Here is a 25,757-nt window from a genome sequence, read left to right on the forward strand (position 1 = left end):
TACATAAATTTCAAAATTAAGAACAGATACTAAAGCAGTTAAATAATGTAATTTTTAATTAACATTAGTATATATATTTTTTCATACATACATTTCAAGTGGATCAGGGATCCAGTGCAAATAGAACACATCTTTTGTAAACATCAGTAAAACCTCAGAGAAATAGTTTTGCTGTTAGTGTCTCACACAGCTTTTCTGAAATCCACTATTGTGTTTTGGAGACACACAGTATAACACAGCATGTACAAGTGAACTGACAGAAACTGACCGATCAGAAAATGAAAAACTGCCTTTTAAAATACTTCAAAAAATGAAAACATATTGAACAGTATTGTAAAACCTCTGTGAAACTAATGCAATTTAGCCTTATTTATAACTACCCTCTCACTTCTTTGAGACTGTAAGGTTTTTCTGCAAGAAGAGAAGCTGGTCTACATGTTGTGGAGTCAGGCAGCTCCTTTGTGCGGTAACAATGTCACCAGCAGTTGAAAACACTCGTTCAGAAGGAACACTGGTCCCAGGTATGGAAAGATACTGCTTTGCTTGTAGAGCCAAGAGAGGATACTCCCTTTCATGGTCCCTCCACCAGATCAAAGGATCCTCAGAAAGTGCAACAGGCTCAACGCCCCTGTATCGATTCACTTCTTCCTTTGCCTTCTGAGTTGGTGTTTTCTGTGGTGCTGTGGTTTTTGTTGAGTAGGCTGGCCCAAGGAGAAAAATTAATGCAGAGTCCTTTGACCTCTTAATTGGAGGGGCATAATCCACTTCATCAACACCACCAAGAGAGATGTCAGGGACAGTTTCCTCAGATGTGTCACCATCAGACTGTGGCTGTAGAAAAATGAAAACTTAATTAATAAAGAAATTACTATTTATATTCTAACTCGAGTAGTGCAAAAAAACCAATAATTTTTTGTTTTTGTTTCTGTAACTCACAATAGCTGTGTCCACGTTCTCCAAACCTGCTGCTTCCAACACCAACTGAGAGAATGTGTTGTTACAGGTCTCTTTGGACAAGAATGGCAGGGCCTTAAAGCGAGGATCTAATGCTGATGCAATGTAGAGCTTGTCCTTTAGGGCCACATATCTTGAAAAGAGATTTTGCACATTTAACTCAGTTTATTATGTTGGATATACATGTGCATGGTTACATACACTCATGCAAGATCAGAAACATTAATATACGACTTTGTTTCCATAATTTATATATAAACATCTATAGATAGATAGATATAAAATCAAAAGGCCTATTACTAGACAAGAGGGCTTAACTAACATTTTTATAATATATAGATTTTTTCACTATAATAAGAATTTTCATGTAATACATGCATCCATACAGTTACACTCATTCATGGCATATACACACAATTCATAAACATACCTTGACTTCAAGTTGTCGTATACAGCAGTCTTGAGGTCTTTAATCAGTGAGGAGTCATGAGAGACACTGATCATCTTCTCCAGCAGCTGTGCATGCAGAGGTGCAATGATGGAAAGGGTCGGGGACTTTTCTTCAGACATAACCAGTGTGGCTGCTTTCAGCGGCTTCAGAGCTTTCACTATATCTTCTCCATCAGTTATGTCAGCCTCTGTAAGACTACAGAGATTACTGTCATTTCTCCTCACTTCAGGTGAGAGTAGAGCTGCAGAGATTGCTGGTTGTTGCTCTAGGAAGCGTTCCAGCATCTCCAATGTGCTGTTCCATCTGGTCACCCCATCATTCACCAGCTTATGGGCAGGTAGATTCAGTATCTTTTGCTTCTCTTTAAGCTTGCGACTTGCAACAGTGCTGCGATGAAAAAAGGATGCTATGCGTCTCACTCGGCCAAGCAGCTGAGCAACAGCTGGAACTTTCAGTCCTGCTTGTGAAGCTAAATTGAGTGTGTGGGCAAAACAACCAATGTGCAACCAGCCCGTTATTTCTACAGCTCGCACCATATTTGCAGCATTGTCAGTTACGATGACTGGATTTTTGTTTGTAAGCTCCCATTCTTCGATTGCTTTGAACATAATTTCAGATAAATTAGCTGCTGTGTGGCTTGCTTCGGTGGTTCTTGTCTGTAAGACATGAGACACGAGTCTCCACTCCTGGTCGATATGGTGTGAGGTGATAGTCAGGTAGTTATCTGTTGCTCTGGATGTCCAGCTGTCACAGGTTATAGCGACTCTCTCTGCTGACTTGAGTGAGGCTGTAACATCGTGTTTCACTTTTTCATACATGTTTGGGATTACCACTTCACTCAAATGTTTGCGTGATGGTAAAACATAGCGTGGTTCTAGCGTATTAATGAGGTTTTGGAAGCCATCATTTTCAACAACGCTGTACGGACGTATATCTTTACATATGAAAGTTGCCACAGACTGGGTTATTTTTTGGGCACGTGGAGAAGTGGATTCAAACTTCACTGCAAATGCCTTTTCGAGTGAGCGTTGCTTGGTGTCGGCCGTTTTTGCTAGCAGGATATCTGGATGATGCCTCGTTAAATGATTTCTGAGATTTGTGGTATTTCCACAGTGCTTTACCTCCATTTTGCACATCTTACATACGGCTTTGCTTTTGTCCGGCTCTTCACTGTCTTCACAGTTCTTAAATCCAAAGTGTTGCCAGACATCTGCCTTTAGGCTCGGTGGCACATTCCCGGGAGTAGCCATGATGGTTCATGCGTCCAGGTCACTTAACTCTCGCGTGACTTCCTCATGTTAACCGCTTGCAAATTTCATACGCGGCAAACTACATATGTATAAAAAAAAATCGATTTCCGGATTTAATGAATCGATATCGTTTTATTCCAGTTAGAATCGATTTTAATCGATGAATCGATTTTTTAAACCCACCCCTACTCTGATAGTGGACAAATTTCAGGAATGACGCAAACGACCAAATTTAGAAAAAAGAAATAAAACAATTTAGTCTGAGCAAAACATCTGAGCACAAAGGCTTGTGGTGTGAGTGTAGCAGAGGCTCTGGACTGTCTCGAGTCAATAACGACTAGAAAGGCAGTCTGCTGATGCTTCTGTTTGCTGCCTGGATGCCTCGGGCTATTTTGTATTTGAATAGAATACGGAATAAAATATTCATTTGGATTTTACTTTTTCCTTGTAATATCAGGAGGTTTCACAATAGCATACATACTTTTAAAAAAAAGCTCTTTTTCTTTCAGGTTCAGAAAGTATATATGTAATATTGGAGTTGTATGGTGGTGAAAAAGCTTTACACATTTTAGAAGGGCTTGAACAACGGCCGTAAAATTCTAAGCAAAGTATTGAACTATATAACACCCACAAAAAGATATCATCTGCTTTCCCCCCACATGACTCCTGGCATCAGCGTTGAAAGAGATATTAGCAGAAATGGCACTGCTTAGTTCCTTGGTTCCAGCTGGATGACATATGACAGATAGCCACAGATAGACGGGCAGATATGTGGGCTAGGTTGTTGGCTAGCTCCAACATCTGTGACAGGTGTCAGCTCATGTTTACCTCTGCCGCTGCAGCTATGTGACACATGGACAGACAGGGCTGCCAAAGTTTGCCAGGAACGATCCTCTATGGGTGAGCGGTCCTTCTAAGTCAGGTGTTCAAGCTAAAGTTTTGTGCGTTTGAATTGCACCTTTGCGCCGCTGCTTGGCTCAATACATTTCTTGCAAAGGCTGTGGAGTTGTGAGTGCAACGCTTTACAGAGAAAACCAAAAGAAAGCTATAAATTAACAGACTCACAAGGTCAAAAATGGATGAAAATATGTGCATAGATACAGATGGGTATGTAATGTAAATTGTAAACATGTAGATGGTAGGGAGGGAGGTAGGGAGATTAAATAAAAACTCACACTGGAAGTGAACAAACCGCAAGACTGAAATATTGATGGGAGAGCATTGATCATAGTTGAGTCACCAAAGAGTCGTCTATTAGAAAGAGCATGTGGAAAACTGCTGAGCATGCAAGCGGTAACACAAATTTCCTGTGTGGAGGCACTCGCATTCATTATTCACAGAGAAAGCCCTCTCACAGAAGCTAAAAATGGATTTTCTAAATCGCTACCAGGCCGATAGCTTGCTGATATTTTTCACTGAGATGTGGAGGTTCCTCTGTGTGTGCTCTTACTGAGTAATCGTTCAGGCTCTGGCAACAGTTTCTCATACTCTGGGTGTTGTGGAGCAAGCAAACTGATTAAAGACTGCAATCACACATGAACACATGCACTAGAGCTCAGATAACGACACACGAAGAATTAATAACAATAGTTACTCGATTTGATTGGTTGTCAGGTCTGTTTTGGTGTTTGTTTGCATGTTTAACTGAAGCAAAACGCAAATTAAAGCACAGACGTGGAAATCTCAGCTGTATGGAATACAGTTTTTAAAGATCCGATGTAATGGTCTGTGCAGCAGACGGGGAAATGCTGAGAGCTTAACTATTGGAAACTCATCAATCCGGCTAAATCAGGAAAAGCTCCTTTGCACTTCTGTGACATTGTTATATACTTCTCAGTGTACATATGACGCAGTGTGTGAGACTCCTCGTGAGATTTGTGGTTTTGATTGGAGATCTTTACCTCTGCATGGAGATCAGGAGTTTGTTTACCAGATTTCACGAATAAAAGACAAACTAACAACTCCTTTAGAACAAACAGTTTTAATATGCTTAACATTTGTCTGCTGTTTTGTGTTGATGACAAAAAGTATTTGATAGAAAAGTGGTCTAATCCTTGTTAAAAATATAGTTAGCCTCAGTATGTCAATTCAATTAATCTGTGTAACATTTTGGTGTAATTAATAGAGCCTGACCGTGTATCTATATCCCCCTATATTAGTTACTTTCACATGTATTGTAGGGGTGCAACGATACACAAAATTCATGGTTCGGTTCGATACTTTGGTGTCACGGTTCGATATTTTTTCGATACAAAAAAATGTTCATGCTTTTTTAATTTGTCATTTATTAAAATTATAAATATTTATTTTAACTCAAAAGTACAGTTTTTAAATTTAATGTTGCTGAAAAAACAAAATAATAAAATAAAATAAATCTATCTGATCGAGGAATCACTCGTCTTTGGAAAAGAGAGTTTATTACAGAGAAATGTCTCTTTCCAAAATAAAAGCTATACTATACGCTTCTTCTGGGCTATATTCTCAGCAGCATATTAAACATATCAGGTCCCCATAATCACGTGCTAACGGCTGTCTAAATGACTCGGGTAAAGTTTGTAGCATGCGTGCTTGTTGTTTTTGTCTTTGCACTAGGATGCTGTGGGAGTAAATGTGCAGTCATATTCGTTGTGTTCCCACTAGTGCTGTCAGCGTTAATCTAGTTAAAATGACATTAACGCCATAACACGGCAAATCTCCGTTAATGAGCTACCGCGGATCGCCCCGTGCGTGGGGCTGGACGGCGTCAACACGTTAACAAGCTAACTGTGCTAATGCACTAGTTCCCACCAATTGAGCATTGCATGGCACATCCAACATACTGTTTTACTTTTGTTCATGACGCGCTTACCTTCAGGGTCATATGTCACATGAAGACCAAGATAGTTCCAAAGGCCAGATCTGAATGAGGGTGGGGGAGGTTCAGTTTCGGGTAGCGTTGAGGCAGTTGCCATTTCTCAACGAGCTTAGCTTCTGTCTTGCTAGCTTGCGCTGCGCTCAGTGGATCTGCACTCGACAGTGCAGCCTAGGCGAAGTAGTTGAACGCAGATTCACTGAGCGCTCAACACAGACAGCATCGTCAGAAGTTGATGAAATAAATTAAAAATTTTGTATTGTTTGATACAGTGGGGCAAAAAAGTATTTAGTCAGCCACCGATTGTGCAAGTTCCCCCACCTAAAATGATGACAGAGGTCAGTAATTTGCACCAGAGGTACACTTCAACTGTGAGAGACAGAATGTGAAAAAAAAATCCATGAATCCACATGGTAGGATTTGTAAAGAATTTATTCGTAAATCAGGGTGGAAAATAAGTATTTGGTCAATAACAAAAATACAACTCAATACTTTGTAACATAACCTTTGTTGGCAATAACAGAGGTCAAACGTTTACTATAGGTCTTTACCAGGTTTGCACACACAGTAGCTGGTATTTTGGCCCATTCCTCCATGCAGATCTTCTCGAGAGCAGTGATGTTTTGGGGCTGTCGCCGAGCAACACGGACTTTCAACTCCCGCCACAGATTTTCTATGGGGTTGAGGTCTGGAGACTGGCTAGGCCACTCCAGGACTTTCAAATGCTTCTTACGGAGCCACTCCTTTGTTGCCCGGGCGGTGTGTTTTGGATCATTGTCATGTTGGAAGACCCAGCCTCGTTTCATCTTCAAAGTTCTCACTGATGGAAGGAGGTTTTGGCTCAAAATCTCACGATACATGGCCCCATTCATTCTGTCCTTAACACGGATCAGTCGTCCTGTCCCCTTGGCAGAAAAACAGCCCCATAGCATGATGTTTCCACCCCCATGCTTCACAGTAGGTATGGTGTTCTTGGGATGCAACTCAGTATTCTTCTTCCTCCAAACACGACGAGTTGAGTTTATACCAAAAAGTTCTACTTTGGTTTCATCTGACCACATGACATTCTCCCAATCCTCTGCTGTATCATCCATGTGCTCTCTGGCAAACTTCAGACGGGCCTGGACATGCACTGGCTTCAGCAGCGGAACACGTCTGGCACTGCGGGATTTGATTCCCTGCCGTTGTAGTGTGTTACTGATGGTGACCTTTGTTACTTTGGTCCCAGCTCTCTGCAGGTCATTCACCAGGTCCCCCCGTGTGGTTCTGGGATCTTTGCTCACCGTTCTCATGATCATTTTGACCCCACGGGATGAGATCTTGCGTGGAGCCCCAGATCGAGGGAGATTATCAGTGGTCTTGTATGTCTTCCATTTTCTGATGATTGCTCCCACAGTTGATTTTTTCACACCAAGCTGCTTGCCTATTGTAGATTCACTCTTCCCAGTCTGGTGCAGGTCTACAATACTTTTCCTGGTGTCCTTCCAAAGCTCTTTGGTCTTGGCCATGGCGGAGTTTGGAGTCTGACTGTTTGAGGCTGTGGACAGGTGTCTTTTATACAGATGATGAGTTCAAACAGGTGCCATTCATACAGGTGACGAGTGGGGGACAGAAAAGCTTCTTACAGAAGACGTTACAGGTCTGTGAGAGCCAGAGATTTTCCTTGTTTGAGGTGACCAAATACTTATTTTCCAACCTGATTTACGAATAAATTCTTTACAAATCCTACCATGTGGATTCATGGATTTTTTTTTCACATTCTGTCTCTCACAGTTGAAGTGTACCTCTGGTGCAAATTACTGACCTCTGTCATCATTTTAAGTGGGGGAACTTGCACAATCGGTGGCTGACTAAATACTTTTTTGCCCCACTGTACATATGCGTACCGAACCGAAAGCATTGTATCGAACGGTTCAGTATCGACACGAGTATCGTTGCACCCCTAATGTATTGGTATCTGAATTTATAACAGTCGATAAATGAAAATGAAGAAAGTAAATCTCTTTACTCGATGGGCGCAATTTGTTCACCACATGTCACTTTGAAGCTGACGGCTTGCCACTTGCAGATATTCCAGGCTCTGGCTGTCTAGGTGACCCTCTGATGTATTTACTCCTTTATGTCAATCACCAGTATCCTTCCCTCTCATTGGTAGTTGCTTCATTTTCTTGCCTGGTTGTCACGTTGTTGCAAATCACTTCCAGCGTGAACGCAGCTCAAGGAGGAGCCGGGAGAAATACTCTTAAAGCGTGTTATGAGTGTTGATGTTGCATAGTTTGTCCACAAGAGCAGCGGTCCCCAAACTATTTTGTGCCACGGGCCGGTTTATGTCCGACAATATTTTCACGGAGCGGCCTTTAAGCAGATAAATACAAGAAATAAAATCAGTACTGGTACCCAAAAAAGGAAGATTTGGGGAAAGACCGAAGGAAACTGAGTTAACGAGAAAAACGAGAAAAAATAAAAACCTGAAAACCATAAATTTCACACCTGAGCCTCAACTCTCGCGGTCTGGTAGCAAACAACTCACAGACCAGTACCGGTCCGTGGCCCGGGGATTGGGAACCACTGCACAAGAGGCGACATCTCTGTTGGTAACACATCTTTGGAGTGATGCAGATAAACCAACCGGCTGATCTGAGCAGAGCACGAACAAGTAATCCCAAACTTGTCGAAAGAGACAAACAAGTTTCTCTTCAAACTCCGTCGACACATCATCTTCATAACGACTCATAAGTAACAGCTTATAACAAATCTGTTCATGTTTCACGTGTCTAAAATAACCATCGATTTAAAAATGAATAACTGATTTTCATATCAGTGTCGGTAACGGCCAACAGTAAAAGAAATTCCATGAAAGAAGATTATTTATCTATTTTTTGATTATTAGAATAAGATAGTGAAGAGCCAATTACATCATGATTTGTATGTGCGAAATGAAACTGCTCATTATCGCGGACATGTTAGTGTGTTGTGCGTGTATTGGAGTGTGTTGCTGTGCGCTCACACCAGAAGAGTTGAAAGCTGCTGAAACTAAAGAAGAAGGCGAGGGATTGGTTCTTTTCTCCTTTTTTCTTTTTTTAAATCTCTCTTGTGATACCATATTAAACATCTTTGTGACATTTTGTTCTTCCGGTGCAGCTAAACTGCTGTTGTCCTTCACTTGCGTTGTTGCCTCTGCATTCTTATTTGACCTCTTTTAATTCTTTCCCTAGTCTGGACAAAAAAGACAGCAGAGGGTGGTGTGTGTGTGTGTGTGTGTGTGTGTGTGTGTGTGTGTGTGTGCGTGCGTGTGTGTAGCATCTTGTCCTGTGATTTAGTGCCAAGCTGGCAGCAGAGAGTAGTGAATAGGGGGCCCATTTCACACAAAGAGGGCACATACACACAAAACTCGCAGTCAATGCCACACTGCAGGCCACCAACCACACACCTGGCACGCTGCTATTATGTCACCAGCGTGTTGTGTATCTGTGTGCACAAGTGTGTATGTGCGATTGTGTAAGTCCAGCAGACACCATCTGCTCTGTACTCTGTGAACTCGTGTGCACACCTCTCTTCTTCCTGTTCCACTTCACCATAACGTACTTTGACAAAAAACACAACAAAGTAAGCAAAAACTACACTTGATGATCCTTCTCTGTACTACTAAATGTACATTATAATTTAATCTGGCAACAATTGTTGCTACACTTGTATGAGACTTTCATACAAGATTATTTATATTCTAGAGTTGTTTGAGTCCATGTTATTTTTTCCTTTTCCTTTTTCTCACGTCTCTTTCCTCATAGGTCACTTTATCTTCCCTCCATGCCTCCTCAGCTCAATCTGTCTTTTATTAATTAATTTTTTACTCTCTGTCACTTTGAAGTCAGCGTGTGCTACTGTATTTAACTGCTGTGGAGGACTGTGTGGGGGGGGGGGGGGAGCAGTTCCCTTCTCAATCAATAGGTGGCAGTAGGACACTTGGATAAGCACGCAGACCATGCGCTTGCTTCACTGGTCTTGTTATTGTCTGTAGAGCTTTGCACACATGCCCACACTGTCTCTCGCACACTCTGAGAGTCAGCTTGTGTCTTAACTGCTGTAAGTCCTCTGACTCACATTTGGCTTTTAGTTCCTTCTCGCCAAAAAAATGTGCCCGTGCCTCTCTCTCTGTATGTGTGTGGGTTCCCTTTCCCAAGCAGCTAAGCGCACTACTGTTGATGTTGTTTACTTGCCGACTTCCTCCTTGTTAGTCCATGTGAATCACAAAAGACAACAAATTACGTGACACCCTCTTTCTTTGTTATTGTAGCCTTATAAATGAGCGATCGTGGCTCAAGAGTTGGGAGTTCGCCTTGTAATCGGAAGGTTGCCGGTTCGAGCCCCAGCTTGGACAGTCTCGGTCGTTGTGTCCTTGGGCAAGACACTTCACCCGTTGCCTACTGGTGGTGGTCAGAGGGCCCGGTGGCGCCAGTGTCCGGCAGCCTCGCCTCTGTCAGTGCGCCCCAGGGTGGCTGTGGCTACAATGTAGCTTGCCATTACCAGTGTGTGAATGTGTGTGTGAATGGGTGGATGGATGACTGGATATGTAAAGCGCTTTTGGGGTCCTTAGGGACTAGTAAAGCGCTATATAAATACAGGCCATTTACCATTTATAAATATTCGGAATGATTTCCCGCTTAAAGAAGTTATTTTCATGTTTTCTTATTTTGTTTCCTCGTGGTGGCAGTGTGTTTGGGGTGGGGTGGGGGGCAATCATCTTTTCATTTCCCTTGTGATCTTTCATGTTTAGTCAAGCTCTGTAATGGTGGCAAAAAAACAAAAAAGTACTGGTTTGAATTTTTTGGGGGTTTTTTGGCCTTAGCTTTTAATTACATCATATCACAGCATGACTTTAGTTAATTTATTACTTATTCTGCTGCTGTTTTCATACTTTCATCACTCTGTTCTGGTACAAGGAGTTATGAAAAACAGTCATGTATGATGGTGGATACTGATTTACATGATCAGTTGAGTCCAGATCATGCCCTGTTACCTAGTGTCATACCTGAGATTTAATTAAAGGGAAAAAACAAAATCATTTTTCAGCCGAGTGTTACTGGAAAGCCTGTGAAAACCACAAGGTTGTTTCCATAGTCCCAGTGCAAAACGAAACAAAGGAAAAGCCGCAAGTGGCTCAAGTCCTCAAGTTTGTCTGCTTTGAAGTCTTGTCTCGGAGGTTTAAAGGCAGAAGAATCTGAGATTAATTGGGCTGTTTAATCTACACAGTTCCTTTGTAAGCTTTTTGTGAGTGTCACAAAAAAACAAAAAGCCTTTTAGATATCCTGAGGGCTTAAAGTTTTTACCGTGTGGCATATTTGTGTCAGATGGATTTCTGTGTGGGAAGAGCGCTTAAGATGAGTGAAAGTTGAGTACGAAGTTGTTTATAGCAGCACAGCAACAGATTCATTTAGGGTGTTTTTATTCGCAATAAGCACTTTCCCTTCCATCTTTATTGTTTATAATTTTCAAGTGGAGAGAAGCCCTTTTTCTTACTTTATGATAATTAAACTGAAGAACAGTTTGTCATATAACATCTGTCTTTATAAAACACAACAGTAAAGCAAGCATAGGTCTGGGAAATCATTAGCTAGTCCCCTGACTTGGTCTCTGTTATTTAGGGCTTCCAGCATAGCCACCTGATATTGGACCCACGACTTCCTGTTCTGTACACAAAAATAAATATGTGAATAAATACATCATTATCAGATTGTGGCCTGTGTTTTTGAGTTTAATTAATTAATTAATTAATTTTTTAAATAGGCAATGTGTTTTGCCTTAAAGGATATCAAATTGAAAATTTACTGGTCCTTAAACTTGAACTTCGGTTTCCACCAGGTCAACAGGGAAGACTTCTGGTTCTGTAGCTTGTAAGTGCTTTGGTTTTTCCACCCACCCACCTCTGCTTCTGGTTTATGGGGACAGCAGCCTAAGCAGAAAAGCCCAGACATACCTCCCCAGCCACATCCACAGCTTGTTCGGCAGAGCACTGAGGTGTTTCCAGGCCAACCAAGAGATGTAATCTCTCTAGGACAGGCTTGGCCAACTCCAGGCCTCGAGGGCCGTATCCTGCAGGTTTTAGATCTTACCCTGGGTCTACACACCTGAATCAAATGATTAGTTCATTACCAGGCCTCTGGAGAACTTCAAGACATGTTGAGGAGGTAATTTAGCCATTTGAATCAGCTGTGATGGATCAAGGACACATCTAAAACCTGCAGGACACTGGCCCTTTAGGCCTGGGTTTGGACACCACTGCTCTAGGATGTCCTATGTTTGCCTCTTGGCCTCCTCTAAATAGGACATACCCAGAACACCTCTCCCAGTAAGCACCCAGGTGGCATCCTTCTCAAATGCCTAAACAAGCTCTACCGGGTCCTTTTAATGTGGACGAGTAGGCCCTCTTTAATGACTGAACAGAACTAAAAATGCTAAATTCCAGGATCTCATTTTTCAGTAACAACACAAAGCTCAGAACCATAGGTGATGATAGGGACGTCCATCAACCGGTAAATCGACAGCTTCACTTTTACGATAAGCTCCGTCTTCAAAGCGACAGACCCAATCAGTCTGTCAGTATCCCACTCCCCTCACTCATCGACAAGACCCTGACATATTTAAACTCACTTTTCCAGTTGAGGAATATGACCTCAGGCTCGGAGGTGCCGATCCTTATTTCTGCCGCTTCACACTCTTTGCGAACCTCTGCAGTACGAGCTGGAGGCCGCCACCCAATGAACGCAACAGTACCACATCATCTGCAAAAAGCACAGATGAGATTCTCAGTGATGTAAAACCAAAAAGCTGAAATATGCTAAACTGCTTAGTTCAGCATATTCAACACTTTTTTAAATGTGGAAAGATTCTTTACGTTAAATGTATGCATTTTACTCTTATTTCCCATTATAGCTATTAGGCGACTGACAGACTCCAACTTCAGGCTTTAACTTCACTGCTTTTTTTCCTCCCCATGGCCCACAAAAAATATAAACAGTCTGTCTGCAGAAGTGTTCCATGCAAACAGAAGTTTTTGGTTACCAAAGCAGGTTATTGGCCTCCTATCTTTTTCCATACACACTTCACACATCCATCCACTTAACACATCACAATTAATTGGTAGTTTACCTGTAATTAACATGAAACCCACATCATGTTTTGTGATCAGTGCAACTCATTACGTGTGAAAGACAGAGAAATGATGTGTGCAGCTGTTTTTCTGCCTGGATCGTTCCATCACTTCGCACTCACTAATGGCTCTGTTTACTCGTCTTTTTCTTTACCGACTCTGCTCTCTCACCCTGTCATTACAACTTCTTTGATCTTCCCTCTTCATCAGTCACTGGCACAGTCTTCCTCGTGTCCCGTTGTCGATTTGTTGTGTACATTTCTTTGTCTCAGAGTCTTTTTTTTCTTTTTTTTAAAAAACTTTTTACATTTTTAAGAATGTGTTCTCACTTGACAACTATAACCTTTTTAGTTTTTTAGTCTTGTTGTTCATTGGTATCAGTTTACTGCCTAATTTCCAACCTGTGTTAACTTGTGTGTATTAACATTGCTTATGAAAAGCCTAAAACCCATTTTATTCCTAAAGAGACACATCATCAGCAACTTATTTCTTTCCCATTTAGCTTAAGGAATGAGGAAAAACCAAGAGAGAAACGTTAGCCCTGAAGTTTGTTTATTTAGTCTTCAATTTAAATTAATTTTAAATGATCCATATTGGGATGAAGCTGTGTTGTGGATTCGTGATATAATTTATTAATTACAATTTTAGCTGTTTTAGTGCTGTTATGTTAAATTTAATGGCTTCAGACTCACATATAACAAACATATTTATACATTCAATCACTTATTAATTTTATCTAACTACTACTGTCAAGCTGCTCAAATCAGGCAAAATAAGAATAGTTTTATAAGTAAACTGGTGTAGACTTGTGTCATATTCATTTTTTTTCTTTAGGAATCAAAAGAAGTTTAAAAAGTGCCTTTATTTGGCAAACATGTCCTCATGTACGGTCATTCTACAAAAGTACACCCACATCTTCTAAGTGGAATTTATTTTATTTTATTTTTTATAACTTAGTGTAGTTTTTGTGTATTTGTGCATACGTTTGTGTTTGTCCTTCTCTAAAATATATTTTGATACCATCAGGGGGTCTCTTCACACCCCCTGCAGGAAGCAGTTCTCACATAGTGGTCTGCCCGTTGTTATAGCCACGAGCTCCTGGTGTCGGGTGACATGAAGGGGCTACAGGGTAGACAGCTGATGCACATACTTACGCAAACATAACCGAAGCTTGCTCACAGAAATATTTTGCAAATGCTGGAAACTACTGAATGTGTCCTCTAGGAAATGTTCCCTCAAACGGTTTTAGCTCAAACTCTTTGTGCTTCAGGTTGTACATGGCATTGCCCCTCGATAAACAACCTTTGTCTTGTCCCACTGCAGTTCAAAAATATTTACTCCATCGCATTTACTGTTCCAAAGCATCTTCTGTTGGATGTGTCATTGTTTGGCAGATAGAAAAAGGCAGAAAACTTGATCATCATCTTGTACTCAATCTTCATCCCTCAGGTTTATGTCTGAGCTGTCATTTTAGCATCAAAAACACTTGATCAAATTTAAATTGTAGCGTTCCTGTTCAATGAAGAGTCACCAACATTCCTACCAGCAGTACTGGCAGTGGCTTTACATGTTCGTAAAGCCCTGCTTTATGGCAACACAGTTAGATACAAACCATCAAATTTATGCTTTAAATGGTGGTAGAACCAGGACATAACACAGCCAGCTAATTCTTAGGGCATTTTTATACCTGTAGTTTATTTGAACTGAACTAAATTAGTTGATGAGTCATCAGACTTCACTGTCAAAACAACCACTGCATTTCACTTGCTTATGTTAGACTATGTGCTAGCAAGAGACTCGTAATCCCAAGTGTTTTCATTTGTATTTAAAGAAAGGTTTAAAAAAGGACATTGATTCAGTTCTTTTGCTCACCATCGGAATTACTTTGTTCGAACAAACTGCAACAAGACGCCAGTTGAACCAGTAAGATTTGACTCGGGGCAAAAAGCACAGGTCTGTTCACCACACTTATTGTACTAAGGTTCGAAAATGAAAGGTAACACAAAGTCATTCAAAGAGCTTTAAATTGTAAACAGTTAAAAATGAAGTGTATTCTAGTTAATTTTTTTTAGGTTATTTCTTAAATCCTGTGATGGTTCAAGGCAACCCAACCTGCAACCAATATGCTGCTCAAATAATGAGCTCTTGCCTGCTCGTTGTGAATATTTAATGTTTGGTGTTATCAGATGGCATGTTCGTGCACAGTATGCAAATCATAGAAGTGGGTGGGGAGGTGCCATTGATGACTAAACCAAGCAGGCTTTCTTTTGATGCAAAACAGACTTCTTTTTTAAGACTAAGGTTGAAGAATTCTTCTGCACTATTCGTTATAAAATGTTTATTTTTTTAAATAAAATCATGGATTACATGACTTTCTATTACCAATAATTTACTTTAACCTGAGCATTAAACCACAGCAGTTGTAGTGCAAACATTTTTTTCTGTTTGCTGATGCACAGAATAGCAGTGATAATTTATCTTTCCGACACTGGGAGTTTAAAAAAAGAAGAAGAGTTACGAATTTTTCGACTTTAATATGATGGAACTTGAGTAGTTCACCGCCAAACAAACATAAACCATGTGATGTTAGTTAGTACAGACAAAGGGGGCATTTCGAAAGTCATCTTTTAGTTAAGCTGTATTATTTCTTTGAGTGATAAGAAGTTCCATTTTACAAAACATACTTATTTATTTACTTAGATCTTTGACTCAGGGCACTAACTATACATTAGCTTTCTTGATGCTTGTTTTATTCCAGTTAATGTCAGTTTTTGATTGGTGAGGTAGAGGTATAATATATTCAGCATAGGTATACTGAATGAATACTGTGGCATATGATATGGATTTGAACGTTTTAGAGCATTATAATATTAAAAGAAGATTTTTGTGTGGGACTCTATTTTGACAGGAATGACTGCACATTAGGCGATGCTGTTGAATAGTTAAAGTGGCTGAAAAGAGTAAGCAAATTGCTGGAGAAAGTGATATAAAGATAAAAGTGAAAAGAACAGAAGAGAAGAGCTTTCAGTGATGTATAACGGCAAGAAGAGATATGAATCATTAAAAAGAAAAATGATAAGGGGAGACGATGGAATACAAGACAGCAGCGCTTAAAATTGTTTGATCTTATGGAATACACTATCACTTCCTGCAGTGAGAGCAGTTTCCATTGGCAAGGAAGAAAAGAGAATGCTTTTTTAATTGCATGGGTTGCACACACACAAACACAAGCTCTGTACATGTCAGGACATGTCTTCAGCATGCATCTGTGTGTTTATTTTTGCCTGCTTCTGGTGGCAGTGCAGTATTTAGCCTCAGTAGTTCTTGTGGTCTCATTACTCTTGCCAAACAGAAGCACATTTTAGCACATAACTTTGTGTTAATCAAGAGGATATTGCTTCACTTAGGTGAAATGGCTTCATATGGAGTTATTGCTATTGTGCTTTCATGACTCAGACCCAAATGCATGACTCCAAAGCATTAAAAAAAAAAAAAAAAGTTCAGAAGAAGCTCTAATAGTTTAAAACGATCAAATGTTGCATAGTAACAAGAAAAACAGAGGTTTTATTTACATATAAAATTAATCAATTAAAATATCCAGTAGGATAATTAAAAGCAGTCAGCAGATCGGTGTCATTTTGGGAAAAAAAAGCAGTAAAGTTTTGTCTTTTTGCTAAAAATGGTGAAAAATGCTAATCATCAGTGACAGCTGATTTTTTCCTTATCATAAATTTTTTCCCTCTCTGAGTATAAAAGACGTTATCGAAGCCTTCACAAAGCGGCTCATACCCTTTTAGTGCTGATTAGACCTACTGTAAACCTCAGAGTTAACATCTCAGAAAAATTTCCAGTATTTCAGCACTAAAAAGTGCTGAAATACTGGCCACAGCTGAAGTCACAGGAAGAAGGGGGAAGGTTGACCTTCTGGTGTGCAGTGAGTAGAGACTGGGAACTGTGTGCATGAAGAGGAGTGTGTATTCAATGTAGGGAAGTGGTATTCCTGATTCTTCCTCTTTGGTTTGAACCCCAAAGAGAGACTGGATCACTTTTTGCTAATAGCAAAAAGTACCGGTATGTTTAAGACGAAGTTTGTGTTTCTTGACTCCAATAGTGGAGTAACGGTATTTTGTATGCTTTCCTCTCCTGTGTGTGTTTCTGTCTGTCCTGACACGTTTCTCTCTCTAGCCACAGTCACTGTCACTCCAGGTCTTCGGCTAAACAAGTTGTTGAGCGTTTCTGCTTGACTGGACAGCCTGTCGCCACATCTGTCACTTTGCAGAAAACCCTGTGCCTGATTCCCTTCGACCCCCCGTTGCATGTTTTTGTGTCTGTGTGTATTTGGGGGGGGGGGGGGGGGGGGCAATTTAACTGTAAAGCTACTTGCCTAGTAGCTAAAACTGTATGTAGCAAGATGTTTGTTTTACTTTGCTTCTAGACGTTTAGTTTTCTGCAGTAGTAGCCTTTGTTGCAATGAGCTCTATCTGAGATGCAACTCACAGTAAACAATTTATGGATCCAACAATTAATTATGCACCAATTAATGTTGTTGGCCGAATGTTGTCTTTTTTCCCCACCAAAATGACCTCAGACAAGAAAACCTAATTTCTGCCATTCAATACCAAAAAAATTACAAAATGCTTAAAAAAAGACACGAGGGAGGATAAGAAGGACGGATGCAACAACATTGTCATCCCCTATGTAGCCGGTGTATCAGAGAAACTCAGGAGAGTTTTCTCCAAGCACGACATCCCAGTGTACTTCAGACCCAGCAACACGCTCAGACAGAAACTGGTTCATCCCAAACACAAAACTTCAAAACACAAACTCAACAATGTGGTGCATGCTGTACAGTGCAGCGAGGAATGCCCAGACCTCTACATTGGAGAAACCAAACAGCCACTTCACAAGCGCATGGCACAATATAGAAGAGCCACCTCCACGGGACAAGACTCAGCAGTTCATCTGCATCTAAAGGACAAAAGTCACTCTTTCGATGATGCCAATGTTCACATTTTGGACAGAGAGGACAGATGGTTTGAAAGAGGAGTGAAAGAAGCCATCTATGTCCACTGTGAGCGACCATCTTTGAACAGAGGCGGTGGTTTACGACACCAACTGTCTGCCATCTATAATCCAGTTTTGAGATCCCTTCCCAGACGCCTTAACGCCCACAATTGGGTTGCAGGTTTCTAAGAACTGAAAATCAGACCCCTTCTTGTGGACTTGCACTTTACTTTTTATGTATATCCTTGTCTGCCAATGTAATCTCTCTGCAAACTATGGCTATGGATACTTATGCAGCATAAGTTGTGGACAAAAAGGATGCAAACACTAATGTCTATGCATGTTCAAACATGTGGTTGCGATTGAAGATCGTTCCCTGAAAAGCTTTGGCCTTTGGTTTTCACTGTCTAATCTTACTGGGACCAGTCAGTTCCTGCCTTTGACTACTCTGCCCAAAAAGCACATTATGGCCTTGGTTCTTTGAGAATAGAGTTATTGAACTATACATTTCTTTCTGTTGTATGGACCTCAGCTTTTTAACGGATTTAATACAGAACTGGTGCCTCATGAAAATGCAAGTATTTACATAACATAATATTGTGCAATGTAGCGCTCAGTTAACACATATGACACAGAATAACGCAGTAATACACAGCTGCAAATGCACTGAATACTTATTAGAGTTGCTTTATTAATTAACACTCACACAGGGTCACACAGAGTGCAAAGTTCTTTTGGGCTTGCTACAGTAACTAATTCCAAAGGCACACGCACACACACCGCATAAACTGGCTCAATGAATTAACAAACACAAACATTATGCCTGCAGGTGTCATGAATATATTAGCATAAGTACTGACCGGACCTATAATTATTTATCACATTAATGCCCGCACATGCACACACGTGCACACACGCGCACACAAACCAAGAAATTAGGTCAGCACCATTGAAATGAATGGAATTAAGCCTTATTATGTCTGATTAATAACACAGCTGTAAAAAGTCTGGTGTGTTTGTATGTCACTGGGTCCTGTATGACCATATGTATATACAGTATATGTGATTATACATATTTATGTGTGTGTATGTTTGTCCATTATGCTAACTTCTTGACAGCTGATATTAACCAGTACAAACCTCAATGACTTTTTAATATGGACAAATTTCCATATGTTATTCTCATGGTTAAAAAGTGTGTGTGTGTGTGTGTGTGTGTGTGTGTGTGTGTGTGTGTGTGTGTGTGTGTGTGTGTGTGTCTAATGGTCTTATTGTTTTGCAGTTCTTGGAGTCTCTGACAGAAATTACATCTACCCCTGCAGCACCTGTGGGTTTTATACAATGACATAGTTAGTAGTAACATGCTTAAATATATATTTTGGTATTATAAGAGGGCTGATAATGACTTAATTGAACGTATAACCCTGCCTTGAGAACTTACCGAGAAAATTGCTTCCTGACTCTCACAAACTACTGTGTGTAGAGTTCACTGTTGAAGGAATGGCACTATGGTTTGTCACAATCATGCAAACAGACGTTTTGAGTCTTACCTAAAGTATATCAGTTGTTGGGCTTCTTGCATCACTGTCTTGTTAAGGCTCATGCACTCCATTGCAACCATATGAAAAAGAAATATAAGACACTCATTGTACATGTTTGTTATTTTGGTATTAGATGTAATTTCTCATATTATGCATTGCTCACAGATGCCCTTTACACATTTTTCCTCATGCCAAATTGTAATTGGGTGTCAATAACAGGAAAATAGGAGAAAAATGCAAAAGAATATCTAAATTGCACAGGTGTCAGGATATTTTTAAATTCATTCAAACATCAAACGTTTAAATTATTTTTGTGTCATTACTTTTTGAACACTTAAACATTCGTACTGGCTGTCAGGCTGCATGAAACTTTTACGAGTTACTTGTGATTGTTTGCTAACTCATTAACATATTTCTTTTTTGTGGTCTTTAAATCTTGTCCCCTTGGTATATTTATGTTTTAATGCTACATGATTATGAAACTTCAGCAAAAAAATTAAAAAATCCTCAGATAGTTCCCACCTCCATCTTTCCCTGCCCATTAATTCACTGAACTCCTCGTATTTTAGTGGAAGCAACACTGTCGTGAAGCACTTAAGGCAGTTAAAGGGCTGCTTTTGGTCCCAATCCTCTCATGTGTAGTCATTCATCATCTTGGAAAACAGGCAGCTTCTACAAGTACACACAGACACACACAGAAAAGACAAGCGTGCATATGTGTCATCTTTCCCCCATTACTCTGTTTGTATTCATATAAACACACTGTTACAGTCACACACATAGAAACAATAGGCACATAAACATTATACTTGGAGCTCCCTTGCCAATTACTTTTGATATATCCATATAGTGTGTCTGACCCATATCTTCCGTGACATCACGTGTGCACATATGTGTGCACATACAAACAAGCTTTGATGTATTGAGAGGCTCTGCGTTATGCATAGACGTGCACAGAAGGTCATGCCTGCAGTTCGTAAACTATTCAAAAGTAGGTTAAAGCTGATGTGTTGTTGTTTTTTAAAGGATTGTGTAGGCTCTTAATTAAAGCTATGCATGTATATTCACTTATGCACGCGACACACACACATACACCAAACATGCATGTGCAGCATGCACACATACATGTAATTGGTGTAAACATGCTTGAGAGATATTTGCATATACCCGCGTGTGTGTGTGTGTGTGTTGGGTTAATCCGTGATGATGATGCTACCTGCCAAGACACCCACGCATCACATCAACAGTTGTTGCTCTAAACTAAGCTGCTTAATTACTGCAATTAAACTCTGTGTGTGGTGTTTGTGCATAGGCTGCAGTGTGATAATGTGTGCAGTGGAGACTGAATACGTGTGTGAAGCTTCTTGATGTATAAAAATGTTTCTTAGTAAAGTTTAGAAATGTTTGTGAAAGCTGCTGAATACGTAAATATCAGATGAATTAAATGAAATTGTGAAGTGACATCACACATATTTACTTGTTAGCCGATTAAACTAATAATTACGTACTCAGTGTACCGTTTGAATCCTTAAATGTCTTTCATATGAAAATTCAGAAGAACGGAATTTTTTTTTATGGAGTAAATGGATTTCTATTAACAAATCTATCTGTTATCCCTAAACTAAAATGTTTCCCCCCTTCTTCTTTTTCCAGCAAATTTTTTTGCTTAATTCAGTCTCACAACACGAGCGCTCGCTTTTCTCCCTCTCCTTCCACATTCATCATTTAATTTCTCAAGTTGCTTTTCCTGACATCTGCCCCAGAATCTTTTACTGTGTAGTGGTGGGTGGGGAGGTTTACTGTGGAGGCAGACAGCCAGGGGGTAGTGGATGATGGAGTAGGATAGGGGAGGGACTGATGTGACTGAAGGTCAGACGGGCCTTCCAGTCAGACCCACAGTACAGAAGTGTTGCATGGTTGTGTGTTTTTCGTGTGTGTATATTTTCATATGATGAAGAACTTAATGATTTATTGGAAAAGACATGGTTTGTGTTTACAAGCGCGAATTCCTCTTGGACCTTTTAAACGTGTTATTCCACATGTGAGGATTTTATATACTGAGTCATTTTAAAGTGTTTTATTGAAATAAATACAAATTGGTATTTTAAAAATAATATCTTAATATGTTGCTGTCTTTTAGTTTGCCATTATATTCATTGCATAAATCTAGTTTGCTCGTATGAATCTAATTTGGAAATCACTCAATTTACAGTTATGTTGTAATAATATTGATTACACATCATTTATATGTAGCCTCTCTTGACTCTTTTCGCTGCCCTCCATATGAATTTCTGGGCACGCACAGATTGAATGTACTTAAGAGGAAATCTATCGATCCACGTTGGGTCTGTGTTGACACTCATCTCTCTTTGGAGGGACTCGAAGTGTGTTTGTGCATATTTATAATCAGTCTTTTTATTGGTCTCCATGAGAAACAAGAAGAGATGGGAATTGTGATCGGTCTGACCAAAGGTACCAAGTTCACAAACTTATAGCTTAGTCGTAGACCAGGCCTGATTTGTGGTGTTTTCTTCTTTGTAGACATTTGTTATATATTATTTTTTTTTGCAAATGTGCAGGGTCAGAGAAACCCCCTAAGTGCTAATATTTATTAGATTGCAGACACTACATTAAGCACATTTTCCGTGACTCAAAGCAACACATAGCTAAACATGGTGTGAACATTGAGCTACCGTGATGAAAACAAGGGTGTGCACATGCTTATGCTTTAGGCTGTCACATTATTTGTGTTAAATTTTGAATAAATTATCAACCAAATATTCAACTAGCAGAATGTTTTGTTTAAAGCAACCAAACGTGGTTGCCCTCTGTTTCACATGCTTTTCTACCATGTGTATACTGTAACATGTTTACAGCAATTCAAATAATGTATTTAGAGAAAAAGAAATATAGTAGGAAATATTTAAAACCACCATTCCTGTGTGTCCAGTTTACCTATCCGCCATAGTTGCTGGTAGTTTAGTGGAGGAGAAATATATTTGAGTCAACGATTGGATAGGAAAAAAAATATTAAAAATTGATTTTCTGTAGAATCATACAATTGGTGGCCGTGGAACTGTTACTTTTATCAAGGAACGGGACCGCGGCACATCTCCTACACGCACGGACTGTTTACTCCAGAGATCAGCTGATCGCCCTGATGCCGGCCGGTTCGCTGGCCAGGCCCGCAGAAGTACCAGCTGAAATTTGGAGGAAAACACATCGGGGATGCAGAGGTCAAGGACAGAAGAGAAGAAAAAAGGTGACGGTGAGACAGCGGAGGCTCGAAGCGAGGAGGAGGTTTAAACCGTGTCTGCCGTCTATCGTGATGGGTAATGTGCGATCGTTGGCAATTAAAATCGACGAGCTCTCAGCACTGGTACGGAGTCAGAGGGAATACCGAGAGTGTAGCCTGATGTGTTTCACCGAATCATGGCTGCACCAGGACATTCCCGATGAGAATGCTTCCGTGGAAGGCTTCCACACTGTTCGGGCGGACAGGGACAGCATCGCTAGCGGTAAGCGGAAAGGAGGTGGGCTTGCTGTTTTAGTTAACAACCGGTGGTGTAACCCTGCCAACATAACAATCAAAGAAAGGATTTGTTGCCCGGACACTGAACTGTGTGCTGTTGGACTCAGGCCGTATTATTTACCCAGGGAATTCTCTCACGTCATCTTGGTGGCTGTTTATGTTCCCCCCTCTGCTAACCCCACAGCTGCATGTGACACTATCCACTCTGCCATAGCTCGGCTACAGACTCAGCACCCGAGTGCCTTTATTGTGATCTCGGGTGACTTCAACCATGTATCACTGGACAATACACTACCAACATTCAAACAATATGTGGACTGTCCCACCAGGGGAGAGAAAACTTTAGACTTACTGTATGCTAACGTCAAGGATGCATACAGCTCCTCCTCCCTCCCCCCACTTGGTAGGTCAGATCATAACCTGATTCACCTCACCCCCCGCTATGTGCCAATTGTGAGGAGGGAACCTGTGACCACCAGGACTGTCAGGAGGTGGTCAGAGGAGGCCTTAGCAGAACTACAGGGCTGTTTCGAGGTGACCGACTGGGAAACACTCTGTGAGCCTCACGCCGAGGACATCAATGGGCTTACTGAGTGTATCACAGGCTACATAACTTTCTGCACCGACTCCATTGTTCCAGCTCAGACTGTTCATTGTTACCCAAATAACAAGCCGTGGGTGACTAAGGACATCAAAGCCCTCCTCAACAACAAGAAGAGGGCTTTCAGAGGGGGCAACAAAGAGGAGGTGAGGAAGATCCAGGTGTTACTAAAGGACAAGATCAGAGAGGCTAAGGACAATTACAGGAGGAAGCTGGAGTGGAAACTCCAGCAGAACAGCATGAGAGAGGTGTGGAGGGGCATGAAGACCATCACTGGATTCAGGCCAACCAACAGCAGGGGAACTGAGGGAGGTGAGAATAGAGCCAATGAGTTGAATCTGTTTTTCAATAGATTCGACACCACAGTGTCTGCTCCTACCCCCACAACCTCACCTGTAGTCAGCCTGGAATCCAGAGCCACACCACTGTGCCAGCCTCTCTCTTCACATGGCGCTGTTGCCTCCTGTGAGATTCCTGACACCCCTCCCCCACCCATCACCTTCACTCAATACCAGGTTGAGATGCAAATGAGGAGACTTCACTCAGGCAAGTCTGCTGGACCAGACGGAGTGAGTCCCCTTGTCCTCAAGACCTGTGCCCCCCAGCTGTGTGGAGTCTTTCATAAACTGTTTATGCTGAGTCTGAGTCTGCAGAGGGTCCCGGTGATGTGGAAGACATCATGCCTCGTCCCTGTACCAAAGACGCCACGTCCCAGTGGCCCCCAGGATTACAGGCCCGTGGCACTGACCTCCCACATCATGAAGACCCTGGAAAGGCTCATCCTGGACCAGCTGCGACCCATAGTAAGACCACACCTGGATCCCCTTCAGTTCGCTTATCAGCCTCGTCTCGGAACTGAGGACGCCATCATCTACCTGCTCAATCGTGTCTACACCCATCTGGACCAGCCGGCGAGCACTGTGAGGGTCATGTTTTTTGACTTTTCCAGTGCTTTCAACACCATCAGGCCGACCCTCCTGGGTGATAAGTTAGCAGCGATGCAGGTGGATGCTTCTCTGGTGTCCTGGATTGTTGATTACCTGACAGGAAGACCACAATGTGTACGTCTCCCACAGTGTGTGTCTGACAAGGTGATCAGCAACACAGGGGCACCACAGGGGACTGTCCTCTCCCCCTTCCTCTTCACCCTCTACACCACAGACTTCAGCCACTGCACAGAGACCTGCCATCTTCAGAAGTTTTCTGATGACTCTGCGGTGGTTGGATGCATCAGCAGGGATGATGAGACAGAGTACCGGGCTGTGGTCGACTCCTTTGTCACGTGGTGTGAGCAGAATCATCTGCAGCTCAACGTGGCAAAGACCAAGGAACTGATCGTGGACTTCAGGAAGACCAGGAAACACTTGACCCCTGTTTCAATTCAGGGGGTCAGTGTTGACATTGTGGAGGACTATAAATACCTTGGAGTACACATTGACAATAAACTGGACTGGGCTAAAAACACCACAGCACTTTACAGGAAGGGCCAGAGTCGTCTCTATTTTTTGAGGCGACTGAGGTCCTTCAACATCTGCCAGAAAATGCTGAGGATTTTCTATGAGTCTGTTGTGGCCAGTGCGATCCTCTATGCTGTTGCATGCTGGGGGAGCAGGCTGAGGGTCGCAGATGCCAACAGACTTAATAAACTAATCCTTAAGGCCAGCAATGTTGTGGGGATGGAGCTGGACTCCCTCAAGGTGGTGTCGGAGAGGCGGATGCTGTCCAAGATAAAGACAATGTTGGATAACACCTCCCACCCACTCCATGACATGCTGGTCAGTCACAGGAGCACGTTCAGTGAGAGACTGAGATTACCGAAAAGCACCACTGAACGACACAGGAAATCATTCCTGCCTGTGGCCATCTCCCTGTACAACGTATCCATTTAACACACTGTTTGCTGCTACAACTACACATGTTTCTTTTCCAACTTTTTATTTATGAGTGACTTATGTATGTATGTATGTATATATATGTATATATTGTACTATTCTTAGTTAGTGTATTGGCTGTCTTGTCTTAATGTTGGTTTAAAATGGAGCACTGTAACAAAAAATAATTTCCCCCAGGGATCAATAAAGTATTCTGATTCTGATGATTCTGATTCTGAATTGACTGGACTGGTGGATGATCATTCATATATATATATAACTCAGTTTATTGGAGTACCTTGGTATCAGTCAAACTGGCATACTAGACCTACAACCATGCAATAACTATGCAATATTCCAGCATGATGTGACAAAGTCCTGCAGAGGTTCTCGTGATGTTAGGAGTACTTACATATTTCAGTGTTTAAATGTATCATTAAAGTTGAATTTTTCCACAACAAAAGTGGGTTGAGGTGACATGCCTGTGATTCGGTTTTCAAGTTCTTGTAAGGTTCGAGTTCATTATGCTCTTGGGTAACTCTTCCCCTTGGTGAC

General features: G+C 41.2%; 2 protein-coding genes across 2 annotated transcripts in view; one reads left to right on the forward strand and one right to left on the reverse strand.

Annotated features, from left to right (window-relative positions):
- The window catches only part of cdkal1 (CDK5 regulatory subunit associated protein 1-like 1), a 255,607-nt gene that overhangs the window by 113,260 nt on the left and 116,590 nt on the right, over positions 1-25,757 (forward strand). The gene's annotated exons all lie outside the window — the stretch shown is intronic.
- LOC113031647 (zinc finger BED domain-containing protein 1-like) lies at positions 848-2,782 on the reverse strand. Its single transcript, XM_026183921.1, has 2 exons — positions 1,385-2,782; positions 848-1,087 (listed from the first exon to the last, which is right to left on the reverse strand). Exons 1-2 carry the CDS (start codon positions 2,653-2,655, stop codon positions 880-882), a joined length of 1,479 nt encoding a protein of 492 aa, XP_026039706.1. The 5' UTR covers positions 2,656-2,782; the 3' UTR covers positions 848-879.

The sequence above is a fragment of the Astatotilapia calliptera genome, chromosome 11 (genome assembly GCF_900246225.1).
Source record: "Astatotilapia calliptera chromosome 11, fAstCal1.2, whole genome shotgun sequence".
In the NCBI taxonomy this organism is placed as follows: domain Eukaryota; kingdom Metazoa; phylum Chordata; class Actinopteri; order Cichliformes; family Cichlidae; genus Astatotilapia; species Astatotilapia calliptera.